The sequence below is a fragment of the Myotis brandtii genome, unplaced genomic scaffold, assembly GCF_000412655.1.
Source record: "Myotis brandtii unplaced genomic scaffold, ASM41265v1 scaffold421, whole genome shotgun sequence".
In the NCBI taxonomy this organism is placed as follows: domain Eukaryota; kingdom Metazoa; phylum Chordata; class Mammalia; order Chiroptera; family Vespertilionidae; genus Myotis; species Myotis brandtii.
Genome location: NW_005366140.1, coordinates 2,004,899 through 2,029,056, shown reverse-complemented (window position 1 = coordinate 2,029,056; position 24,158 = coordinate 2,004,899). Strand labels below are relative to the sequence as shown.

General features: G+C 54.4%; 2 protein-coding genes across 8 annotated transcripts in view; both read right to left on the bottom strand.

Annotated features, from left to right (window-relative positions):
* Positions 1–9,677, bottom strand: part of PDE4C (phosphodiesterase 4C, cAMP-specific) — a 38,994-nt gene extending 29,317 nt beyond the window's left edge. For 4 of the 6 annotated variants that reach the window (XM_014545779.1, XM_005873862.2, XM_005873866.2 and 1 more), the window contains exons 1-2: positions 8,834–9,209; positions 8,396–8,456 (exon numbers count right to left, since the gene is read on the bottom strand). In XM_014545779.1, coding sequence (XP_014401265.1) covers positions 8,396–8,456; positions 8,834–8,889 — 117 coding nt within the window. In that variant the 5' untranslated portion in view covers positions 8,890–9,209. Of the gene's footprint in view, positions 1–8,395; positions 8,457–8,833; positions 9,210–9,400; positions 9,475–9,494 lie in introns of those variants that run through there. The other 2 variants (XM_005873863.2, XM_005873869.2) reach the window with 2 other exon arrangements.
* Positions 9,678–16,224: 6,547 nt separating this feature from the next.
* KIAA1683 (KIAA1683 ortholog) lies at positions 16,225–23,728 on the bottom strand. 2 transcript variants are annotated; one of them, XM_014545776.1, is made up of 2 exons: positions 20,481–23,728; positions 16,225–17,231 (listed from the first exon to the last, which is right to left on the bottom strand). In XM_014545776.1, exons 1-2 carry the CDS (start codon positions 23,607–23,609, stop codon positions 16,305–16,307), a joined length of 4,056 nt encoding a protein of 1,351 aa, XP_014401262.1. In that variant the 5' UTR covers positions 23,610–23,728; the 3' UTR covers positions 16,225–16,304. The 2 variants fall into 2 exon arrangements, with proteins under 2 accessions (XP_014401262.1, XP_014401263.1); XM_014545777.1 differs by having other exon boundaries at positions 16,698–17,231; positions 20,789–23,728.
* Between the last annotated feature and the right edge of the window lie 430 nt (positions 23,729–24,158).

Genomic DNA, 24,158 nt, shown 5'->3' with positions numbered 1-24,158 from the left:
GCAGGGCGACGCTCTGTCCACTGAGCCAAACACCTTCCTCTGGGTCGTAGGTGATAAAAGAATAGGGGGCCCTGACCCCGAGGAGCTTCCCACAGAGGCCTCCCAGACCCTGCCTTCCTCCCGGACTCAGAGAGGTTGCTGATCTAGGTGGCCGGGCCGGCGAGCCCCCACCTCCCCACACATGCCCGTATGCCTGCCTCCCGCTCACCCTGCCCCGCCTCGGTCCCTCCCGGCTGTGGCCGGCTCACCGTGAACACTCCCACACGTGCCATAACCCCACAGGCGGTGCCGCACCCAGGCCCCCTTTAGCTCCCAGCCAGCATCCTGCCCCCACCCTGCCGGCCTCCTGGCCCAGCTCCTGCTGCGGCTGCTGCCAAGGGCCACCGTCCGTTCGGGTTGTGCCCATGCCCTCTGCATCGCTGTTCTTTTTGTCTTAAAAAAAAAAAAAAGGCCGTAACCGGTTTGGCTCAGTGAATAGAGCGCCGGTCTACAGACTGAAGGGTCCCGGGTTCGATTCCGGTCAAGGGCATGTGCCTTGGTGGAGGGCACATCCCCAGTGGGGGGTGTGCAGGAGGCAGCTGATCGATGTTTCTCTCTCATTGATGTTTCTAACTCTCTCTCTCTCTCCCTTCCTCTCTGTAAAAAATAAATAAAATATATTTAAAAAAAAAGGAACAGGGGACTCTTTCCCCCTCCCACGTGGGAATCTGTGCTTGTTCTTTAATACATTTCCCCCTTTGCTTAAAAAAAAAAAAAAAAAAGAATAGGGGGCTGCCCGTGCCAGCCACAGGCTGGGAGCTGTCCGCGGTGCTGACCCCAGGGAGTGGCACCCAAACTGGAAGCCACAGCGGAGGGTGTGTGCTGGGGGTCAAAGAGGTAAATGGGGGCGCGGGAGAAGTGGAACTCACAGGGGCGGCCCAGCCGTGTTCTGCTCTGCCCCTGAGCCTCACCAATGCGTCTGTGTCCACCACCAGACTAAACATTCAGATTTAGAAAGTGAGGTCCAAGACCACAAGGCTGAGCAGGGCCAGAGCCAGGGCAAGGGGAGCAGGGGAGAAGCTGAAGGCAGTGCACACCCGTTCACACCTCAGAGCCTCTACTAGGTGCGGGGAAACTGCATAGCTCCTTTTCTTCTCTTATTTCCATGCCACAGAAGAGGATGTTAATGTTCAGAGAGATATGACCTGCTGTGGGTTACACAGCTGGGGGCTGCTGAGCTACCCTCTCCCCCAGCTCTTTGCACAGACTTGATCCTTCTAGGACCCAGGATTCCTGACCGCCTCCCCCCCGCCCCGATTTGAGCATAACTGACCATCCCCACCCTCTCCCACAGGCACCTGAATTCTGATGCAGAAATCTAAGTAGTCGACGCTTGGCCTCCCCCAGGAGGGAGGGTTCCCAGCAGCTGGGATGGTGTTCGGGGAAAGCAGAGGGTGTGTGGAAAGCAGGCCCCTCCCAGGACAGGAAGCCCACTGATGTCAGCTGCTTGGGGAAATTGAGCTCAGATGGCAAAACCACTGCCCACATTCATATTCATTTATTTATTCGACAGATAAATAAGTTAGTTCCCATGGTGCTTGAAAGAAAATGAAACCACGTAAGGACCTGGAGAGTGATGGGGGGATAAATGTCACTCAGACATAGTTAGGGGGCCTTTCTGAGGAGGTAATTTTCATCTGAGACTTGAAAAGAGGAGAAGGCGCTGACCAGGAGAGAGCTTGGGAGATAGCACACCAGACAGAAGGAACAGCAGGTGCAAAGGCCCTGAGGTGAGAATAAGCTGGTGGGTTAGAGGAACAGCAGAAGGTGGGCGTGGAGTGAAGAGTTGAGGCATGGCCTCAGGGGTGGGGTGAGGAATTGGGAATTAATTCTGAGAGTGGATTGAGAGCTTTCAAGGGATGTGATTTGCTTTATGATATATATATATATTTTAATTTCAAAGAGGAAGGGAGAGGGAGAGAGAGAGATAGAAACATCAATGATGAGAATCATTGATCAGCTGCCTCCTCCATGCCCCACACTGGGGATAGAGCCTGAAATCCAGGCATGTGCCTGACTGGGAATCAAACCGTGACCTCCAAGTTCATAGGCCAATGCTCAACCACTGAGCCATGCCGGCTGGGCCTGGCTGCTTATTTTCATCCATTCTTCAGCTCAATTGTCACCTCCTCAGAGAAGCCCTTCCATCCCAGCCTGGGCAGCCGCACTCATACTCACCTACTTTATTTTTGGTCTTAGCTTAACATCTGTCTCCTGAGTCTATGGGTCTCTGTGCCCCCATGCATAGTGCTAGGCCGGGCACTAGGTGTTCCTTGTGCAAAGGGAATGACTGATGCTGTAAACTGAATGTTTGGGGGAGTGCCAAGAGGCCCCCACTTTACAGAGGAGGAAGATGTGGCTCAGAGATGGGGGTGGATAAATGTATTAATGTGTGTGGGTGTAGAGAGTGCCTGCGAAGGCACCCGAGCTGATTGTCGGCTGAGTCCAGTGACATCAGCAGAGCCACGTCCTGGAAACACACCATGCCAGATGCAGGTATGTTGTCAGCCTGACCCTTAGCTCAGGCACCAGGGGGTGGCTTTCATTATTTAAGTTCAGCCAGGCGCAAGGAACGGGCACAATTATCCGGGCTCAGCCAGGAGTGACAATTACAAAGAAGTCACAAGAATGAAGAATTACAGCTTGATCTTTAACCATGATTTCACATAATTTCCTTTGTTTTAAATTCTAGTAACACTTCCTGGAATCATACTGTATAAAATAAACGCGCTGCACTGGCTCTGGGTCACTGTCTCTCCATCTGAGGACAGCTGTCCCACCTGGTCCCAGCTTTCCCTGCTGTCTCTGTGTCTGTCTCTTTCTTTTTCTCAATTCCCAGCTGCCCCTACTCAGGAACTCGTTCGCTCTCTAGCCGTGCTGGTCACAGTAAAGAGAGAAAAACTTGTATCTGGCACCCGGAATCAGGGACCTGAGTACAGGGGAACTCTCAAAAGTCAGGTGAGGGGACGCTCCAGGAGTGACCACGCATCGAATTCAAGAAGTAAGGTAAGGAGCGGATTGAAATAGCTGGGTGTAAACATGGGAAATTCAGGAAAGAGATCTCTACTCACAAATGCTTAAAACTATGCTCAAAGCTAGAGGATGCTCTGTAAGCATAGTCACATTCTTGATTTCTTGTTTTGTTAATGAAACTTGGTTTCCTGAAGAGGGAACTGTCAACTTTCAAACCTGGGAAAAGGTTGGAAAGCCGTTGCGTGACGATACACAGCAGAAGGTCCAGAGAAGATTCCTATTCCTACATTCACACTATGGCCTTTAATTCGTAATTGCCTTGATCCAGAGCAGGAGAGTTTAAGGATGTCTAAGCAGGGTGTGGCCACGGCTTTACAGCCTACAGTGGAGGGGTGCGAATCTCAAAAAACACCACTTCCCCCCTCTGCGCCACCTCCTCCTCCGCCTGCCACTCCTGCCACTGCAGTCAAAAGCCTGCCAGATAAAGATTTACCTCCTAATTATGGGCGGGAGCTAGAGTTTGAGGCAGAGCGGGACAAGCGTCACTGTGATGGGGGTGACTCAGATGATAAGAAAGGTTTAGCTCGCAGCTGCCCAGCCAGAACTGACTTTGGAGCATTGCTAGGTTAAATAATAAACATCTAAATATTTTTAAATAACATAAAATACTGAAGCATTAATTGCTAGACAAGTTTTAATTCACCTGCTCTTAGCTTTTATTACAGAAGGTCTCTTGTACTTTGTTAAAGGTATATTTTCTTAAAAGTAAGAGTACATTTAAAGTGTGTTCATAAATGTCAATCTAAAAAAATATTGGCTATTTATTTTTTGGTCATCATTGAAAAATTAAGGTTTTTACATTTTGCCTCCCTAAACCAAGAGTAAATAACTTATGTCAAAATATTTAGGAAGATTGATAGCAGAAATCCAATTAGTGTCATTTGCTGTCCACATCCAAGGACAAATAAAGTTAAAAAATAAACCTTATTTTGGTTAGTTCTTTTCTAGTAAAATAATTATGTTATATTAATCAGGTATTTTAAAAAACATCTTTTAATCATAGGAACTGAAGTTTACTAGCCTATGTTCCTGTCTAATACACTTGAATATATAATCTTTTTTTAAATATATTTTATTGATTTTTCACAGAGAGGAAGGGAGAGGGATAGAGAGTTAGAAACATCGATGGGAGAGAAACATCAATCAGTTGCCTCTTGCACATCTCCTACTGGGGATGTGCCCGCAACCAAGGTACATGCCCTTGGCCGGAATCGAACCTGGGACCTTTCAGTCCGCAGGCTGACGCTCTATCCACTGAGCCAAACCGGTTAGGGCTTGAATATATAATCTTTTGGTAAAATCAAGTTTGACGTCCCTTCAAGGGTTTGAATTTTAAGAAACTTTCTCTTGATCTAGAATTGACTTTACATCATCCCAATAGGCTCTAAAAGGCCTCGAATGTTTCTTTTCTCTCTCATGAAGGAAAGCGCAAAGCATGTAATTAACCACTGCCTAGCGGCTTTTCCAGTCATGGGACGGCCCCTATAAATAAAAACAGACAATGGACCTGCCTATGCTAGCTCCTCCTTTCAGCAGTTTTGCAAGCAATACCAAATAATACATAAAACAGGAATTCCCTATAATCCTCAGGGACAGGCGATTGTAGAAAGAGCCAATCGAACCTTGAAGACCCAGTTACAAAAACAAAAAGGGGGAGATGGGTATTATCCTACTCCACAGAATCAGTTAAATCATGCTCTTTATACTTTAAATTTTTAAATTGTGACAATGAGGGTCGCACAGCAGCCGAGAGGCATCAAGCTCCTGGCGCCATGGCATCTGCTGGTATGGCACGATGGAAGGATTTACAAACAGGGCAGTGGAGAGGGCCAGATCTGTAATGATGTGGGGAAGGGGCCACATTTGTATCTTCCCAGAAGGTGCTTCTAACCCCATCTGGGTGCCAGAGCAAGTGGTGCGTCATGACCATGGACCTGGGAGAAGAGCTCATCCCACCGTTCAAGAAGCTGAAGGTCACACCTCCCGTGATGGTGCCAGCTCAGCCACTGGCCCTGAAGAAGGAGGAGAGCAGAAGGCAGGTGACCAAGGCCACCCGAGAAGCTAGTGTCCCCACATGGGGTCAACTGAAGAAGCTGACCATCAATGCTCGGCAGGTGGTGAAAGAACAGGGGGTTCAGGTAACCCCCTCCACCCTTTTTGTTGCTATGATGGCACTTGTCAGCTGCCAGGTAAGTATGGCTGCAGCAGAAACTTACTGGACATATGTTCCAGACCCCGCTGTGGTCAATCCAGCCACCTGGACCGGGGAATCACTCCCAGTGTTTACTAACAACACCAATATGGTCGGGGGTACTCCGACAAGGCCATAACTCCTTCTTCCCAAGGTGATTATACTTATAATGGCTTTAGTGGGGAGCTCCCTATTTGTTTACGGAAAAAGGGGACTTCAGAATGTTTGCAGCTTGGCCAAGAAAATAAGACGTCCTACGGAGGGAGGTACAGACGTTGCTAACGTCTCGGGCCCCTGGGATGTGGGAAAATATATTCAGACAGTTACTAAACTAGGGTTTCCTAAGACCACCAGATGGCTGTCTGATAAGCATCCCCCACTTCCCTACTGTCCTAATAGCACCACTACTGAGCTGGAAGCATTTCCTCAATGGCAAGATTGTGCCAACCCTGTACCAGTGAGACATAATATTTCTGGCTCTGACTTGTATGTATTGGGTTGGTCTCACAGGCTTGATGCTAAACGTCCCCATCACGAGCCTATGTCACCAGAAGGGTTTGTGGGTAACGCCCTGACCACAAAAACAGGAAATTTACAGAAATATCTGTGGCGTTTAGCCGCTGCCCTTGACTTTCTTAATTTTACTGGCTCTTTCTTAGCTGATATTAAAGGAGCATGTTCATCAAGCCCTTGCTATGGCATACAAGCCTGTTTCCAGCCCCCATATGTATTGGTGACTGGAAATGTAAACATCACCAGATTAGACACCCAGTATGCTGTCCAACACCATCACTGTGTAACCTTACCAGCTGTGTTTCCAGGCATAACCTGAATGAAGATATATTAATTTTAAAGCAGCCTTCTTTTATTATGCTTCCTACCAATATAACAGGAAAATGGTATCATGATGCGGGCCTCTAGGCATTGCAGGAATTACACAATCAGCTATCCCGGGAAAAGCGTGCTGTGGGACTTATTATTTTTGGTCTTGTTACCCCAGTTACTGTTATCGCATTGGCTGTGACTGCTTCTCTTGCATTGACCCAAAGCATCCAGAATGCAGAGTTTGTCAATGAATTGGCTCAGAACACCTTGACTGTATTTTATGATCAAGAAGATATAAACATAGCTAAGATCTGGAAACAGCCTAAGTGCCCATCAGTAGATGAATGGATTAGAAAACTGTGGTACATCTACACGATGGAATACTATGCTGCTGTAAAAAAGAAGGAACTCTTACCATTTGCAACGGCATGGATGGAACTGGAGAGCATTATGCTAAGTGAAATAAGCCAGTCAATGAAGGAAAAATACCACATGATCTCACACATTCATGGATAATAGAGACCATTATAAACTTTTGAACAATAATAGATACAGAGGCAGAGCTGCCTCAAACAGATTGTCAAACTGCAGCGGGAAGGCCGGGGAGGGTTGGGGGGCAGGAGGGAAGGGGGTAAGAGATCAACCGAAGGACTTGTATGCATGCATATAAGCATAACCAATGGACATAAGACACTGGGGGGTAGGGGAGGCCAGGGGTTTGTCAAGGGCGGGGGAAAAAAGGACACATATGTAATACCCTTTGTAATACTTTAAGCAATAAAAAAAAAAAAGAAGATATAAACAAAAAGCTAGAAACAAAGCTAAATGCTTTGGAAACTGTAGTAATAGGACTATGTAATCAATTAGAAAGTGTCAAGACTAAACAGCAACTGTAATACCATGCTGCTTTTACACATATTTGTGTGACTTCAGCCCGCTATAACAGTTCTCTATGGGATTGGAGTAAAATTAAGATGCACCTACAGGGAATATGGCATCATAATAATATCAGTATAGACCTAGTGTGGCTACACAAACATGTGCAAGCCATTCAGAATAGTCATGATGAAATTATATCTCCTGCAAAACTGGCAAAAGAATTGCTGGATGATTTAAAAGGATTTAATCCATGGAATATGTTAAAACACACCACTTGGTACCTAATAGGATTCCTTTGTGTACTACTAATTTTATCCTGCTTTCTTTCAGTCAGCAGCAAGCTCCTGCGATCTCAAGTCTGAAGGCTCCAATTAGATGTCCATAAGCTGCATTTAAAAATAAAAAAGGGGGAGATGTAGAGAGCACCTGGGAAGGCACCTGAGCTGATTGTCGGCTGAGTCCAGTGACATCAGCAGAGCCACGTCCTGGAAACATACATGCCAGATTCAGGTATGTTGTCAGCCTAACCCTTAGCTCAGGTGCCAGGGGGTGGCTTTCATTATTTAAGTTCAGCCAGGTGCAAGGAACGGACACAATTATCCGGGCTCAGCCAGGAGTGACAATTAAAAAGAAGTCACAAGAATGAAGAATTACAGCTTGTTCTTTAACCATTATTTCACATAATTTCCTTTGTCTTAAACTCTAGTAAAACTTCCCTGGAATCATACTGTATAAAATAAATGTACTGCACTGGCTCTGGGTCATTGTCTCTCCATCCGAGGACAGCTGTCCCACCTGGTCCCAGCTTTCCCTACTGTCTCTGTGTCTATCTCTTTCTTTTTCTCAATCCCCAGCCGCCCCTACTCAGGAACTCATCCGCTCTCTAGCCATGCTGGTTGTGGTAAAGAGAGAAAACTTATATGTGGGTACTTGCCTGCTGGCTCATCCTGACCTCTCTCAAGGTTTTAGCCACCCCCCCTTTTTTTTTTACACAAGGAAATAGTCCTGGAGAGGTTATCAGCCACTCAGGTGTCAGTGGCCAGCCTGGGATTCAAACCCAGCTCCTGCTGAATGAACTCACTACCTAAATCCTGCTCACTGCCACCTTTAAGCCTGCTCCAGTCTCTATGAATGGAGCCATTGGCTCTGACCCAAAAGTGTGGCCTCCTTTCCTCGGGCAATAAAAAACCTTGGTTCCAGACCCAAGAGTCTCTGCCTCCCCTGCCCCATTGGTCCCTTGTACCCAAAGATAGTGGCTGCAACCCTGGACTAGACACCTGGATTGAGTCTCAGACTTCGAGTAGCCTCTCTGGCCTTGGTTTCCCCACTTGGAAGTGGGTCTCCAGGCAGCTCTGGGTGTTTCCGAGTAGGGGGTTGCTGGGACACCCCTCCCCCATGGCCTGTATAAGGCCATCTCCTACCACTCACCTCACTTAGCAGGAAGGAAAGTGCTGTTCCGCTGCGCCTCATGCTGCAGGCGTCTCTGAACCTGGGGAGATGGATGTGAAACCCCAGGCCCCAGTAGCCCAGCCATGCCCCCTAGATGGGGAGCTCACTCCCACACCCTGCACCCTCTCCTGGAACCCACAGATACGCAATTGAGGTAGCTAGGCTCCAGCACAGGCACCGGTGTGGACACCACCTGGACCTCTGCAGGGGCCTCCGTCCAGGGACAGGGGCTGGGTGCCCACATACACTCCTCAAGCCCCCTCCCTGCTCCCTGCTGTGGTCAGCAGCTTGGGACCATCAGGTCCCTCAGGAAGAAGTCCCCTGGCCCCCGGTCCCTTGGGGGAGCCATTCAGTTCCCAGACCAGCTCTGGAGGTTTGGAGACCCCAGCCCACCACCTCCGAGCACTCCAGACTCACACCAGCCCTGTGAGGCCCAGGCAGGCCTGGCACTGAGGAGTCCTGTGACCTGCCATGGAGCTGGGTAGGGGAGGACGGGCCCTGCCCAAGAGGGCGGTCCAGGCTTCCCTCAGCAGAAGCCTTTAACTACCTGAGCACCAGGCCCAGACTGGACACACCCGAATACCACCCTTAGGACCCAGCCAGGAGGCTGCGGGCAGAGTGACCGGGAGGTATCACCAAGACAGGTATAAGAGAGAGAGTGGCCAGGAGGCTGACCTAGTGTGTGGGAGAACAGGGCAGGTGGGTGTTAAGTTTAATTGTTCCTGTGTTTGCTTATGAGAGGGAGAGAGATGGAAACACAGAGCGTCAGAGAGAGAAATGGAGAGAGACAGAGAGATGGAGAGAGAGAGAGAGAGAGAGAGAGAGAGAGAGAGAGAGGGAGGAAGAGGAAAGAGACAGACATTGACAGAGAGAGATGGAGAGACACAGAGAGAGGAACAGAGAGACAGAGATGTAGATAGAGAAGAGACAAAGAGACAGAGAGGCGGACACAGAGAGAGGTGCCGTAAGATGGGAAGATTTTACCAGCTTGAGGTCTGGGAACTGCTTCACCGCAAAGCCCTCTAGGGTTTGGGGGTGGCCCTCAGGGGTCCCTGGAGGCTCCGGGGAAGTTGCTCACCGCGCTGTGCTGCCTCTCTGGTCAATAACCCCTCCGCAAACAGCAGGGGCTGGAGCTGCAGCTGAAACCCGGCCCCAGGAAAGTGCATGGGGGCCTGTGGCAGGGACAGGAGTTCCTATGGTGCTGCTGCCTCCTGAGCCGCCACAAGTTAATGTTTCACCAGAACTGCTGCCTGCTGCCCCCAGGAATCATTAGAGCATGACTGTCCCTCCAGCGGCTTTCCCCCCATGTGTGGGGTGACCTTGACTCCAGGCTCTCTGACCACTCATTTTACAGCAGGATAAACCCAGCCCTGAGGGGGCAGCTCCAGGCCCCAGTCTTGGCCAGGGGGCTCGAAGCTTCCATGTCCCGGCTAGAGAAGCCTTCAGGTCCTGGTGGGGACAGGAGTGGGCAGCAGGAGGAGTCCATTGACCTGCGGAGGGTCCCCAGCCCCAGGCCTGCTCCTCCCACACTCGGTTTTCCCTCCTGTCCAATGGGAGGGGAGAGAGAGGGGGTCCAGCTCAGACCTGAAAGCAGGACTGGGCATGGGGGGAGGGGCATTTTGACTCCGTGCTCTCCGCGCGCGTCTGGGCTTTCTTTGCATTAGCGTTGCCCCTGCCTCCTGGAACGCCTTCTCCCTCTGCTTATCTGCCCCTTAAACACCTGAAGGAAGACCAACCAGACCCACCACTGACTGGCTGAAAACTCCACCGGGTGCTCAGGTTAAACCCACCCTCCTTCCCAGGGACCACACCCCTCTTTGCTGTTTCCCAAACACCCCAAGTTCCTCCTACCCCGGGGCCTTTTTCCTTGCTGTGCCTGCTTTCTGTCACCCGCCCGGCATTCCCCAGGGTGCTCCTTCCCACCTTTGAGGCCTCAGCTCAATCATTGCCTCCCCAGAGAAGCCTCCCTGCCCGGTCAGCAAACCTGGACACACAGGCCACTGGAATCTGGCCACAGGCCCAACATGTGATTCCCTCGCCCTCGGAGCCATCTGAAATGTTATTTGACCCCCTGGCTGTCGTCTGTCTCCGTCCCTCAAAGCTGTGGGCCCCATGGGGGTAGAGAAATGGTCCGCACTGTGACCCTAGCGTGTAGTAGGACAGGAATCCATCATTCAGGAGGCCTCAGAGGAATAGTAGGGGCTTTATTCCAACCTTGCCCCTCCCCAGGTGCCCGGGCCCATCTAAGTCCCCACCCTACAGGGCTCTGGTGGGCAAGAATGACCATTGGCCCATGGTTCCTTGGAAAAAGAACACACACAAGGGAGTGTTCAGGCACCAGGGACTTGCTCTGCTTGGGATGGCCGCCCCCCAGCCCAGCCCCCATCTCACCATGGACATCTCATCTGGCTTCTGGGACTCAGGCTCACCCTGGTGGCAGCACCTCACGGCCATTACCACAGACCCACTGAGCAAAGAGGACACCAACAGACACACGGTCACTCCCACCCCCAGTTCCTGTGCAACTCAGGCCCCAGTGTCACCTGGAGCTGAGGGGAGGAGCCCTGAGCCAGCCCTGGACCCCACCCCTCCCCAGGCTGCGATACCCTCAGGGCCCAGAACCTTTTAAACCCCTTCCCAGAAGCGCGCTCACTTCCCTCTCTGGTCCCTGCTCTAACTTGTTAAAGTGCCTTCTTACCCTTTTGCTTGTGAACGTATCTGTCTATGAGGAATTCATTCCGTTTGCTGCCTCAGCTCAGCAGTTTCCACTGCTCTCATTGGCCACTCTCAGGAGTTCTTACAAAGTGAGAAAAATCTAGAACTCCGTTTACAAACGCTGCGGCCTTCCGGTGATCCTAAGAAATGGGGCACTCCGAGAAGGTGGTTTCTATCCTGTGACTTTAAGCAAAAGCTCATCACACTTAGTGCTTGCACTCTTCTCTGAACATTCCGGAGACAACATGGTAGTTTGAGTAACAAATTTTTCTGGATGCCTCTAAAAATTCTTGGCCTCTATTGAACCCCTGGGGTCCTGGATGGTCACACTGTACAATCTTCCCACCCTCACGGCCTCCCCGCTAGTACCCTACTCACAGTTCCAGCCACCTCACTCTTCCTCAAATGCACCAGGCACAGTCCTACCTCAGGACCTTTGCACAGGCTGTGCCTGCTGCCTAGGCTGCTCTCCCCCTAGATAACTTTGTGGCTCCTCCCTCAACTCTTTCAAATCGAGACCTTTACTGGCCACTTTTTAAAAATTTAAACCATTTGTACTCATATTCCAACCCTTTATTCTGTTCTATTTTGTTATTTGATAAACAAATATGGAATTTACTTATAACCCGCCTGGTAACCTCAGCCATTCCACCCCCCCACCCCCCACCCCCCCTCAACTTCCCAGAAGCACAGAGCCACAGAGGTACAGTCAGTTGTGGCCAAGGGCACGGGAAGTGGGGCTCGAGTGCAGGGTCAAGGAGGTGGAACTCGGGTGGCAGGAGTGGGAGGTGGGGGTGAGCTCTGAGCTGGAGAGCCAGAATCGGGGTGGGGGATTGTCTCTGGTTGTGGGGCCGTGGGCACCCACCCTAAATTTGTGGAGCTGGAGCTGGACTGGATGGTGGGGGTTACCTCTGAATTTAAGAGGCTGTAGAGGAGGTCGGGGAGTCTGCCCTTGAACTAGAGGTGGGGTGGGGGGCTGGAGTGAGGGGTGGCGGGTTCCACTGAACTAGGAAAGCTGCAGCTGGAGGGAAAAGGAGACCAGGGTTTGGAAGTCGAGGTCTCAGCTCCCTCCCAACATCGGAAAGCAAACACCAGAGGGCACAGGGAGAGGACGATGAGGGGCAAGGGTGGGGGACCCGGGCCAGCCTCTCTGGATGCCTCTTCCCTCTTCCCTCAGAGAGTAAGCCTGCGCCCAGGGGGCCTGGGGGAGTTCGCTCGCCACCTCAGTGCTCAGTGGGAAAGGCAGTGCCCTTGTACGGAGCTCTTTGTCTGAACCCACAGTGCGGGCTCCAGTCCCGTCGTACTCTCCCAGCCCCCCTCTTGCTTTGGGGCCCCAGAAGCTCTCTGGGTACAAGTAATGGCTGGACCCAGGCAGCACTCTGGGTGACTCTTTCAAACCTTCTGGGACTCAAAGGATCTTCTGTCTGTAAAATGGGCACCTCTGGCAGCCAGCACCTCTGAGAGCTACACAGGCCCGCGCATGTGGGTGCACAGGCCCCTCGGAGCTCCCCAGAGAGGATCAGCCCTAATCTTCTGCAGGTACCCGGAAGGTCCTCATGGCCAAACTCAGAGATTTTTCTTGTTTTATTTAAATATATTTTTATTGATTTGAGAGAGAGAGAGAGAGAGAGAGAGAATAACGATGAGAGAGAATCATTGAGCGGCTGCCTCCTGCACGCCCCACACTGGGGATCGAGCTCACAACCTGGGCATGTGCCCTGACCGGGAATTGAACCCTGATCCCTGGTTCATAGGTCAATGCTCAGCTCTGGTCAGGACAAACTCAGAGTTCTAATGGGGAGGGGGTAGAGGCCTGGGCGCAGGGAATAGTCAGGGGGTCAAAGCTCTGAAAAACTCCGCCCCCAACCTTGTTCCAGCTGCTCCCTGGCTCCTGACTCTCCCAGCACGGAGCCCTGGGGCCAGGCCGAGGGTGGGTAAATATTTCATGGGCCACCTCCTACAGTTACTTCCTTCCCAGGTCCAGGCTGCTGGGCACTTTAGCTGCTTGCAAGTTCATGCATCGACCCTGTCCACGCGGCCCCGAGTGGATCTTCGTGCTTCCTCTCTTACCCCCCAGATGGCAGAAATGTGGAAATAACCTCCAGCACCAGGCTCAACAGGGGTCTGGGTCCACACGCAGACCCACTTTGCCCTGTCCAGTCTCCCAGGCCCTGTGGGGATGACAGCTGAGCCTAGGAGAGGCATTGTGCCCGGGCCTGACTTTATCCCCATTTTACAGGTGGGAAACTGAGGCCTAAGGGAACTAGGAAGGTGGGAAGGGGGCCCCTCAAGGACCTCTAAGGAGTCAAGGACTAAAAGGCCAGCCTTCCCTTCCCATGCCCTAACCGGTTTGGCTCAGTGGATAGAGTGCCGGCCTGCGGACTGAAAGGTCCCAGGTTCGATTCCGGTCAAGGGCATGTACCTTGGTTGCGGGCACATCCCCAGTGGGAGGTGTGCAGGAGGCAGCTGATCGTATCCATCTGGAAAAAGTGTTCCAGTTTCTAACTCTCTATCCCTCTCCCTTCCTCTCTGTAAAAAATCAATAAAATATATTAAAAACAAAAAAACAAAAAAAAGTCCAGCCTTCCCAAACTGCCTCTCACCTCATTTGAGGAAGAATCCAGATGAAGAGAAGTTTTTGCTGAAATGAGGGTGACTCAGGGGCCACTGTGGACTTGAAGCCAAGCCAGGACTCTGGGGAGCTGAACCTTTAAAGTGAATCGAGGAAGCTCAGCCAGTGTGGCTCAGTGGTTGAGTATTGACCCATGAACCAGGAGGTCACAGTTCCATTCCTGGTCAGGGCACATGCCTGGGGTTGTCGGCTCAGTCCCCAGTAGGGGGCATGCAGGAGGCAGCTGATTGATGATTCTCTCTCATCATGGATGTTTCTATCTCTCTCTCCCTCTTCCTTCCTCTCTCTGAAATCAATGAAAACATATTTTTTTAAAAATTTAAAGTGAACTGAGGAAAACTAGTGATTCTTGAAAGAGGAGGTAGCGGAGGACACAAGCTCCGCTGAGGGCCTGGCACAGAGTAGACAGGAGCTCATGAGCTACTGGAGAGCTGATCAGAGGTAAAGTGGGTTTATTTTTATTTCTATTTTTATGAAGTTTGTTTGTTTTTTATTGATGAGGGAGAGAGAGAGAGAGAGAGAGAGAGAGAGAGAGAGAGAGAGAGAGAATTTGTTGTTCAACTCATTTATACATTCACTGGTTGATTCCTGTGTGTGCCCTGACCGGGGGCCAAACACACAACCTTGGCATATGAGGACTACACTCTAACCAACTGAGCTACCCAGCCAGGGCTTGGAGCTATTTCTATGGACTGTGCCATGAGTCTGCTTTGCCCAGAAACCCCTAGACCAGGAGGCTGGCCGGGGCCAAGTCAGCCGGTTCTAATCCAGCTCTGGCACAGGCTGGGAGATTCATAAGCCCCGATTCCCTGAGCTATAAAATGGGGATAAATATGGTGCTCTCCGAGTGAAGCCCTTGCCTGCAAAACGTGTCATATGCGTGGTGGCCTCCACTCTGATATTACAGGTTTGGGGCAGGTACACAGGTCAGAGAGAGTGATGGTTTTGTGGGAGGGGAGGCAATGCAAGAGTTCAACTCTTATTGAATCACTGTCGCACGCCTGAAACTAATATAATATTGTATGTCAACTGTAAAATAAATCTCACTAAGAAGTTCAGTTCTTTACCCTGGGAACAGTCCTGCAGGGCAGCAGAAGGCAACCAGGCACCAGGAGCTTCTGGGAGCCACAGGTGCTTCGTGACCAGGAAATGAGCCCGTGTCACCTTCCCATGGCCCTGGGTCCTCCTTCCCTTGCGGGCTGGCTAGTAGGAACAGGTTGAACATGGAACCTCAAACTGGCTATGAGGCAGCCACAGCTTCTCACTGGCTCAGGTCAGCTGGGGCTGCAGAAGTGGCATCCTCAAGGCTGGAGTCGGGGCGGTGGAGGGGGTGGGGGTGCTGCAGCTGTTCTCATGACCCCCCACCTTGCTTCTGGGGGGAGCAGCCCTTCTGGGGGCGGGGGCCTGGCAGACCAGCCTGGCCTGAGGAAAGGGCCCAGACACCAGGTGTCTGGCTGGGCAGGACGGCCCCCTCCAGCTATGGAGAGGCCCACCTTCTTCCTGACCTGCTCTCACCTGTAGGGGTGTCCGCGGAAGCAGAGAAATTCACATCAGTTTGCAGCAGCAGCACCGAGCCAGCAGCAGAAGGGCGGCGGCAGCTGGGAGCCTGCCATTCCTGCGTGGGGAGGGTGCAGGACACAGGTGTGACGTGGGGCCAGGGGCGTGGCCAGGTGGCTGTGTTTACACCTGCCCAGGGGAGAGGTGGAGGTGGGGCCGCAGGACACAGGGCCAATGGGTGCTACCGTTTCCCAGGGTTGCCATACCTGGCCCCCTCTCCACCTGGACGCCCACCTCGCCTAAAAGTCCCACCTGAACCATGACCGAGAAGCCCTCAAATTCTGCCCATCCCTTCAGGACCCCCTTGCTGCTTTCAGTCCTCCTCCCCACAGCAGCCTGCACCCACTCTGTGGCCCCTTCCATAGCTGCCTGAACCCATGCCACCTTCCCCTTTGCCACTCCTCCAAGCAGGCTGCCCCTCTGGGTGCTTGTAGCCCCTCCCCACTCCCTGCCCTGTCCCTGACACCCACAGGCTGGGAACATCTGTGTTCAGCTCCCTCTCACTCAGACTGGAGCCCCTTGCGGGTGCGCCCAGCATCCCACCAACTTAGTACCTGGCTGGAAAGCCCTCGCGTTTCCTGAATTAGGCCCCATGCAGTCACCGTGGGGTTTTCTAGGGCCGAGGGACGAGGGCCAGACGCCGGCTTCTGGAGTGTGTCAGGGACACCTTCCACGGGGAGCCGACGGACACAGCCCCACTAGTCATGGACAGGTTCCACGGCCACAGGGAGGCCCCTGACCTCCGAGAAGGGCGTGGGTCCCTCTCCCAGACACAGACCCTCGGTGCCAACTAAGTGGTTGAAAGTTTTAGGGTCCCCCCCGTCCAGAGTGTTCCAGATTCCCCTCACGCCCCCCACACCCAGGCCCAAGATACCCGCTATGAGCACAGAGAGACCAAGGCCCAGGCTGTGGAGAACTTTATTCATTAGACCGAGAGAGCCACATGGCACCGCCCCTGATGTCCCCCGTTGGGCGGTCAAGGTCCTAGACTCCTGGCCACTGCGTGCTCTGTGGGTTGTCCCACGCCGCTGGCCTCAAAAGCGCATCCGTGGTGAGGGAGGACCGGGTGTAGTGGCCACGCCAGTTGGATTGCAGCATCTTGGCCGCTGCCTGCTTCTCCATCAGCCGGCGGCGTGCCTGGAAGCCCCTCCAGATGGACTGAATGACCGTGGCCGCCTTATTCTGGCCACGGGGCTGCTGGGGTCTCTGGGGGCTCAGCTGGGTGTCATAGCCCCTCAGCCTGCCCGCCTGGCCCGTGGTGCCCCGGCCCATGCCCTGCACCACCCTCGTGGGCTGGGTGTGGCCACACATGTGGCACGTGCGGGGGCTGGAACCCATGAGCATCACGGCGCTGGGTGGGCTCCCCAGCCGGGGCCTCAGCGACTGGCAGAGGGTGCAGTCGTGCGGCCGGCAGGACTGGAAGCAGCGGTGGTCGGAAGTGGACGTGGTCCTGCCACTCTCCTCAGCCCAGGTGCGGGGGAGCAGCATTTGCCGGGCTCGGTTCCGGCGGAAGCTGTAGCCTCGCCATGTGGCCTGGATGACCGTGGCAGCTTTGAGGAGCTGGGCCAGGTTCCGCCGCACACAGTAGCCACGCCAGGCAGCCTGGATGACGACAGCCCACCGGTGCCACACCTTGATGGTACGGCGCACCAGGTAGCCACGTGCACACGCCTGTATGACGACCACGGCTTGCACTATTATCTTCTCCACAGTCTGAACTGACGTCACCAGCTCCCCACACCGTCTGGGATCCACCAGCGCCTCCCTGCCCATGGCAGCCCACGGCACATCGCACCTGGCTGGTTTCCATGCACCGCAGGGGGTCTTGGCCCCCTCCATGGGCCCAACGGCAGCACCGGGGATGGTGGGATTCCACGTTTGGCCACCAGCCACGCCAGCGTCCACGGGGCCCTGGAGTAAAGCAGAAGTCAGAGGTGCCCTGTGACTGTCCACAGGAGCCATGGTGCTATGCAGATCCCGAGGTCCCCGTAGCGACTCCCGGTTAAAAGGGGGCTGCCAGGAACCACTTGGTGAAGATTCATAACCCAGAAACCCCCTCTGAACCTCGTCGTGCAACCTAGGGATGGCCATGTCGTGCACCAGATGGCCGCAGGGATCGTTGGCGTTACGGCAGGGCACCCATGGAGCCTTGGGGGTCTTCCTGAGGGACCTGGAGGCATGCTCCGCCACCTACTGGGAGGGCTCAGTCTTGGCCACAGAACCATCTAGCCTTCCGGAGGCAGAGCTACTATGCAAGGATGTGTAGGATTCTCTAGGGCAGTGGTTCTCAACCTTCTGGCCCTTTAAATACAGTTCCTCATGTGGTGACCCCAACCATAGAATTATTTTCGTTGCTACTTCATAACTGTAATGTTGCTACTGTTATGAATCGTAATATAAATATCTGATATGCAGGATGGTCTTAGGCGGCCCCTGTGAAAGGGTCATTTGACCGCCAAAGGGGTCACGACCCACAGATTGAGAACCGCTGCTCTAGGGCCAAGGAGGTCATGGTGGCTGCTCTGAGCCAGGTTCCCCGACACTGGCTTCCAAAATGCACTGGAACCCACGGGATGCCGCCCCACTGGCCTTACACTGTACGGCAGCACACGAGGCCACACGGGTGGCCCTGACCTCTGGGAAGTGTTTGGGATCCCCCCATCCCAGACGCAGAAACTAGATGCCACAGTCCTGTCATGGGCCAGCTCAGGCGACCTTGATATTATTGTAGAAGCTACCATCCCATGGGAATGACTCCCGGGCATGTGAGCAGCCAAGAGGCTCTGGGGGACAATGTGAGCCACTGACGCCTATGAGCTCAGGGGGCCCTGTGTTCATTTGCACACCGGGGACCCCATGAGAAGTCACAAAGTGGGAACTAGGGGCCCTCCAGCTGGTGTCTGTCCTCTGCGGCAGAGTTCGGGGGACACTGCTGGCCCTGGTGTGCAAAGCCTGGAGGCTGGGGAAGGACAGGGGCGATGCCACTCATCATAGACTCGGCTCAGCTGGGAGCTGCCTCCTCCTCCGACGGCCTTTGGCCTTTGGAGTCTTGTCCTCTGCCAGGAAGTCATGGTCGTAGTCGACATCGGGGGACAGGGGACTCTCAGACATCCATGGGGTTGCCTCCAGGACCATGGACTCCCTACTGGATCAGGACTCCTGGGAGAGAGCCTCGTCCAGGTCTCTGGCTTCATCATGGCCTGGCCATCTCTGGTCTCAGAGGCTATTGTCCCATGAACGTGGCTCAACAGTGAGGCTCTTTGCTACCATGGGCACTCGGTGCCCTCCTCTGGCTCCGCCATTAGATTCTAAGGCCTGGGGAGGAGCTTGAGCCAGGCCAGCGGCATGGGATGCCTGGAAGGGGGATGCAGACCCGTCCTCAGGGCCCTCCATGGTAAAGATGGGAGGTGAGTCCAATGAGTCTGGACCCCTGGGGAAGGCTGAGAGTCATGCTTCTGACTGTGGAGGGTGGACTAGCCACACTAGCCACGGATCTTAGACCAGGCTCTGACTCAGTCCCCCAGTCATAAGTTCTGCGACCACACTAGAGGCCATAAAACCAGAAGAGACACTTCAGCCCACCCCACTCACCCCTGAACCTGGGGCAGTCTTGGAGAGGTTACTAGTACAGGGTCTTACAGAGAGACTTTGCCTTTTCCCACCTGCACCAGGTGCTGTAATCAGTCTGGGGGGCACCCCACTCACCACAGAACCTGGAGCTAGGGTCCTGGCCACGTCACTGGCCACGAAAACTGGAGGAAAGCTGTGGGCCACACCACTGATGACAGAGCCTGGAGAAAGGCTGTGGACCACAGCCCTGGCCATGGGGTCTGGAGGAAGGTCCTGGCCCAGGCCACTGATCACAGATCACGGGTGAAGGGTCTGGGCCACACAATTGACCGTATAACCTCGTGGAAGGCTGGGGGCCACACAATTGATCTCAGACCCTGTGGGAAAGCTGGAGGCCTTGCCACGAACCACAGTACCTGGGGCCCCAGCTGTGGTCACCCTATTGGCTACAAAACCTGGCCCCAGAAGACTGGCCATGCCCATTACAGGCTCCTGGTGAAAGCATTTGATTGTTGGTAACTGGATGTGGTGACCGTGGACATAAGACACTGGTGGTCCCCATTGATCAACCTTGACCTGAGATATGCTGGCGCCCACATTGGCCAGGGAAAATTTGGATGGACTCAGACCCAGTCTGTTGGGCACTAAAGCCTGAGAGCAGCCAGGCCCCACCCTTGAGGCAGCACGTGCCAGAAATGATACCCGTGTTCAATTCTTCTCGAATGGATGTGTGGGCAAGGGTGGGCATTAACTGGCTTTCTGGGGAGGCTTCCGACAGACTAGAGTCTCCTGACTTTTGAATGCCCAGAGACGACCAGGAGCCATGGATCCAGGCAGCGGAATGCTCTGTTGTGTTTGGGTGCCTTGGGGGTCTGTGGTCGAGTTGGGGGACTCACTGTGGTCATCTTGTTGGTCGTCTCACTCGGGCCCACAGAGACCTGTGTCTGACCTGGGGACTGAGTCCTCTGCATGGTCTCCACAGGGACCAAGAATGGTTGCTGCAGACTTTTGGCCGCTGATGGCTGATACACCTCAGGGGTCCCCCCAGGTGACCCCGGAGGGCTGACACCAATAAGCAGACCCCCCCTATAGGTGGTGACAAACTGGTGGGAGTGGATGGTTTTCCCACCACCCACAGTGCTGGCAAGCGTGCCTGGGGCCACCCTGTCCTCCCCCAGTGATGCTGACAGGTATGGGGCCGTCCTGCTGGCCACATGTGGTTTGTGGGAGCTTGGGGCCACGCCATTGGCAATGAGCAGCTGTCACAGAGGGCGGGGTGGCTGCAGGGGAGCGGCTCAGGCAAAGTGGGGCCTGCGTCACTCACCCTGAGCGGAGATCTGATGCCGATTCGCCCACCCCCGGGTGTACGGAGGAGTCACCCTTATCCCATGACAGAGTGGGGTCCAAAACAGCAATCAGGGGAAAATGGAGAATGGTGGTGATCAACCTAGTGACCAAGGAGGCACCCACATAGACCCCGGACAAGCAGGGTGACCTCCTGACCACGGGCCCATCCCCCATCTCCTCCAACAGCCCGGCTGGCCCGCCTGTGACAACGCTCTCCCAGGCCCCACCCTGGGGAACCCTGACCTTGCTGAGCTGTGGTCTCACACGGCCCACGGTGGGCCCCCACGCAGTTGACCGGCTCTCCCTGGAGTCCACCTCCACTGGGACCGGCGTCACCATCATCCCACTTCCCAATGCTTTCGAGGTGGCCTTAGGGAGGACAAGTCCAGTCAGGAGGGCCGCCTGAGACAAGGACTGGCTCAGGACGGTGCCCAGCTCACCCTGACACACGGCCTGGCTCAGGGCAGCCCGGTCTTCCTCTGTCAGGACCTTGCAGAGCACATCCACCAGTCTGCCCTGTATGGCCTTCGTGAGTTCTGCCTGCAGCTCACCCCGGGAAAGGGCACAGGACAGTGCAGTGCCCAGCTCGCCCCAGGACAGAGCCTTCACCAGTGCTGTGCCCAGCATGCCCTGGGGCAGGGCCTTGGCCATCGTGGTGCCTAGGATCTCTTTGGACAGGGCCTGGTTCAGTGCCGCCCTCACTTCCCCCTGGGGGAGAGCTTTCTCCAGCAGAGCACGGATGTCCTCCTGGGAGCCCAGCACAGTGGCCAACTCAGCACACAGCGAGGCAAGCTGGGCGGCCCCCAGCTCCTCCTGGCAGGGCGCGGCTGGGCTTGTGGCCGATGGCGGGGCCAGGGTGGCCCGGCTGTCACCCCAGGATTCGACGTTGCATGCGGAAGGTCCAGTGGACGCCAGCAGAGGCACCAGCATGCTCGGGGTCTTGGAGGCCTCCTCGCATGGGCCCTTGGTAGCTTTGCCCTGGGCACAGCTATGGGCTGGGAGCTGGGTTAATCCGTCCTCTGGCTTTGCTCGGGACAAAGTGCCAAGAGAGCCGGCGTGTTGATGGGGCTGGGTGGAGGCCTTGAACCCAGCCAGGAGTGGCTGGGACCGAGTCTTGCTACTGAGCTCAGCGGCCTGGTGGGCAGCATAGAGGCACTTGGCTGTTTCTGTGACCAGCTGGGCTTGGGACTGTGCCTTGGTCAGCCTCGCAGGCAGATGTGCTTGAGACTGGACCTTTATCACTTCTGTGGTCAGATGTGCCTGGGACTGCGTCTTGGTCGGACACGGGCCCGGATGGGCCAGGGACGGGGCCGTAGTTAGCTTGGCAGGTGGGTGTGCTTGGGATGGGGGCTTGGACAGACACCGGACGATATTTGCCTGGGGCGGGGTTCTCGTCTGCTTTGCAAGCATATGTCTCTGGGGCGAGGCTGTGGTTGAACAGGTGGCCTTCTGTGCTCGGGGCAGGGGCTTGGCTGGGCATGTGCCCAGGCGTGCTTGGGGCAGAACCACAGCCATTTCCACAGGCACGCCCACCTGGGACTGAACCTTCATGACATCTGTTTTCAGGCGTGCCTGCGACAAGACCTTGCTCCTGTCCTCGGCCACACTGGTGTTAGACATGGTTGCTATTCTCACCTGTTTCTGGGAGAAGGCCCTGATTTTCTCGGCTTCCGAAAAAGGCCTCGCTGGAGCCTTGGGAGCCCCAGCCCCCAGATGTGGTGGGGGCCAGTATTTCACCTTTCCCTCCGTCAAGTGTGAATGGGACGAGACTTTGACCGTGCCTGCCGTCTGCCTCCCGCTCACCACAGCCTTGGCGTTTGGTCTGTTTAGGTTTGTTTGTGACGAGGCATTGGGAATCCCATCCTCCACAACTGCTGGAGGTGAAGCTTTCAGATTTCCATCTGCAGGAGGAGGCAGGCAGAGGTTCCTGAGGACAGTGGCCACTGAGCGTAACTGGGCTGGCGTCTTGGTGATCATGGCTGCCAGACATGTCTGGGTAGGGGTCTTGGTCGTTGAGGCTTCTGGGAGCATCTGAGATGGGGTCTTGGCTGTCGTAGCCACTGGACATGTCTGCAGTAGGGACTTGGCCATCGTGGCTGTTGGGTGGACCTGGGGCAGGGTCTTGGCCATCACGGGAATTGGGCAGGTCTGTGTCGGGGGCTTGAAAATTGAGGTCATGGCAGCCGGCTGTGTCTGGGGTGCAGTGCTGGTCACCAAGACTGTTGGTCGCATCTGAGCTGGGGTCTTGGTCACCGGGGCTGCCAGGCACGGCTGGGGTGGGGTCCTCACTATCATTGTGGGTATCGGGCTTGACTGGGTTGGGATCTTGTTCAAGATTGCTGCCAGGCATGACTGGAGTGTGGTCTTGGCCACTGGGACTGCTGAGTCCAGCTGAGGTGGGGTCTTGGCTATTATTACCGTGGGTGTTGGGCCTGGCTGGGGTATGGATTTGTTCATCATGGATGCCAAGCACGACTTGAGCGGAGTCTTGGTCATCACAGACGGTTGGCCTGTCTGGGGTGGGGCTCTGAGGACCTCTGCTTCCACATGGGCCTGGGTCTGGGCCTTGGGGGGGCCATGAAGTGTCTGGGCAATCCTTTCACACGGTGGCCCGAGGGCTCCTGCCTTGCTGGCTCTGGCAGTCGCTGGCTTGGTCTTCGTCATGTCCCCTTCTAAGTGGAGAAGGCTGGTACTTCTGATGGTTCTTGTTAGCAGACATGGGTGGTACTTTGCACTCAGACTCACTGGACACGGAAGTCTGACGGAAACAGTCTGGTGCGGCACGAAAGTGACGCTAGGGCCTCCGGCGGCACAAGGAGCTGGCATGCCGGGCGGTGGAACACCCGCGGGCTGCAGCAGGGCCAGCTCGTGGGCACAGGCAGCCAAGCTGTCGTCAGAAGGGAACTGGGTCTCCTTATTCACCATGACAGGTGGGGCCGGAAGATACCTGTCTTCCTCTGAAGGGTGGAACCGCACCTGTTGAGGCGGGTGGTAAGGGATGTTCTCCTCGTCCACATACTTTTTTTTCTCCGCCCAGAGGCGGCGCCTGGCTTTGAAGCGCCGCCAGGCCTCCTGGACGCCTTTTGCCGTCATCACCTGGGAGACCAGCTTCTGCCGGAGCTTGTGGCGCCTCCAGTTGGCTTGGATGAGGGTGGCGGCGCGAGACCGCATCATGTCCATCTCGTCCACCAGGATGTTCCTGAAGGCCTTGCTTTCGACCACCTTCCGGAGGCGTGGAATCTTGCCCTTGTCAGGCTGTTGCGGGAGGGTCTCCCTGGATTCAGGTGTCTCTGCCTTGTCTTGGTAATTGGGGTTGGGCTGGTCGGAGCTCTGCCCACTAGGTGAAAACTGTAACTGTGTTGCTTGTGGCATTGTCTTGGTTCCTAGGTGGATCAACTCTGCCTGTGGGGTGGCAGGGAGGTAGTCAGAGAGAGGAGTTGTGCAGACACGAGGGGTCCTGGCTGGAGCAAGTGCTTGCCCCGGGACCTAGATCCTGTGCCTGGGACCTTGTAATCTTTCTCCTGCCCATTGCAGCCCTCCCTATCCTGGCCTCCTGTATCTGGAACATACTGTGAGCACAGCACTGATCACACACTATTTTGGGAACTTCCTCTGTGTGTGTGTGTGTGTGTGTGTGTGTGTGTGTGTGATGGTTATTTCCCTCTCCCTAATGACTATCAATTCCTAGAGGGCAAGAAACAGGTCTGAGTCACTTCTGTGTCCCCATCTCAGTCATAGAGTCTGGTTTCAGGATGTGAATGGGTAGGTGTTGGGTGAGTGACTAACTTAACTAATAAATGAGTGGGTGAGTGGACTGAAAGTCGAATGGATAGATGAATGCATGACTTAATACTGAATAGGTAAATCTGTGGGTGAATGAATGGTAGATCAGTTGGAGGGATGGATGAAAGGTTGAATGAA

What these genes read in the sequence shown, in the direction of transcription:
- KIAA1683 (XM_014545776.1), bottom strand. Translation starts at nt 23,609, where the DNA reads ATGCCACAAGCAACACAGTTACAGTTTTCACCTAGTGGGCAGAGCTCC. An exon ending in TGAGACCACAGCTCAGCAAG is followed by an intron (nt 17,232 to 20,480) that starts GTCAGGGTTCCC and finishes GCTTTACTCCAG; the next exon opens with GGCCCCGTGGACGCTGGCGT.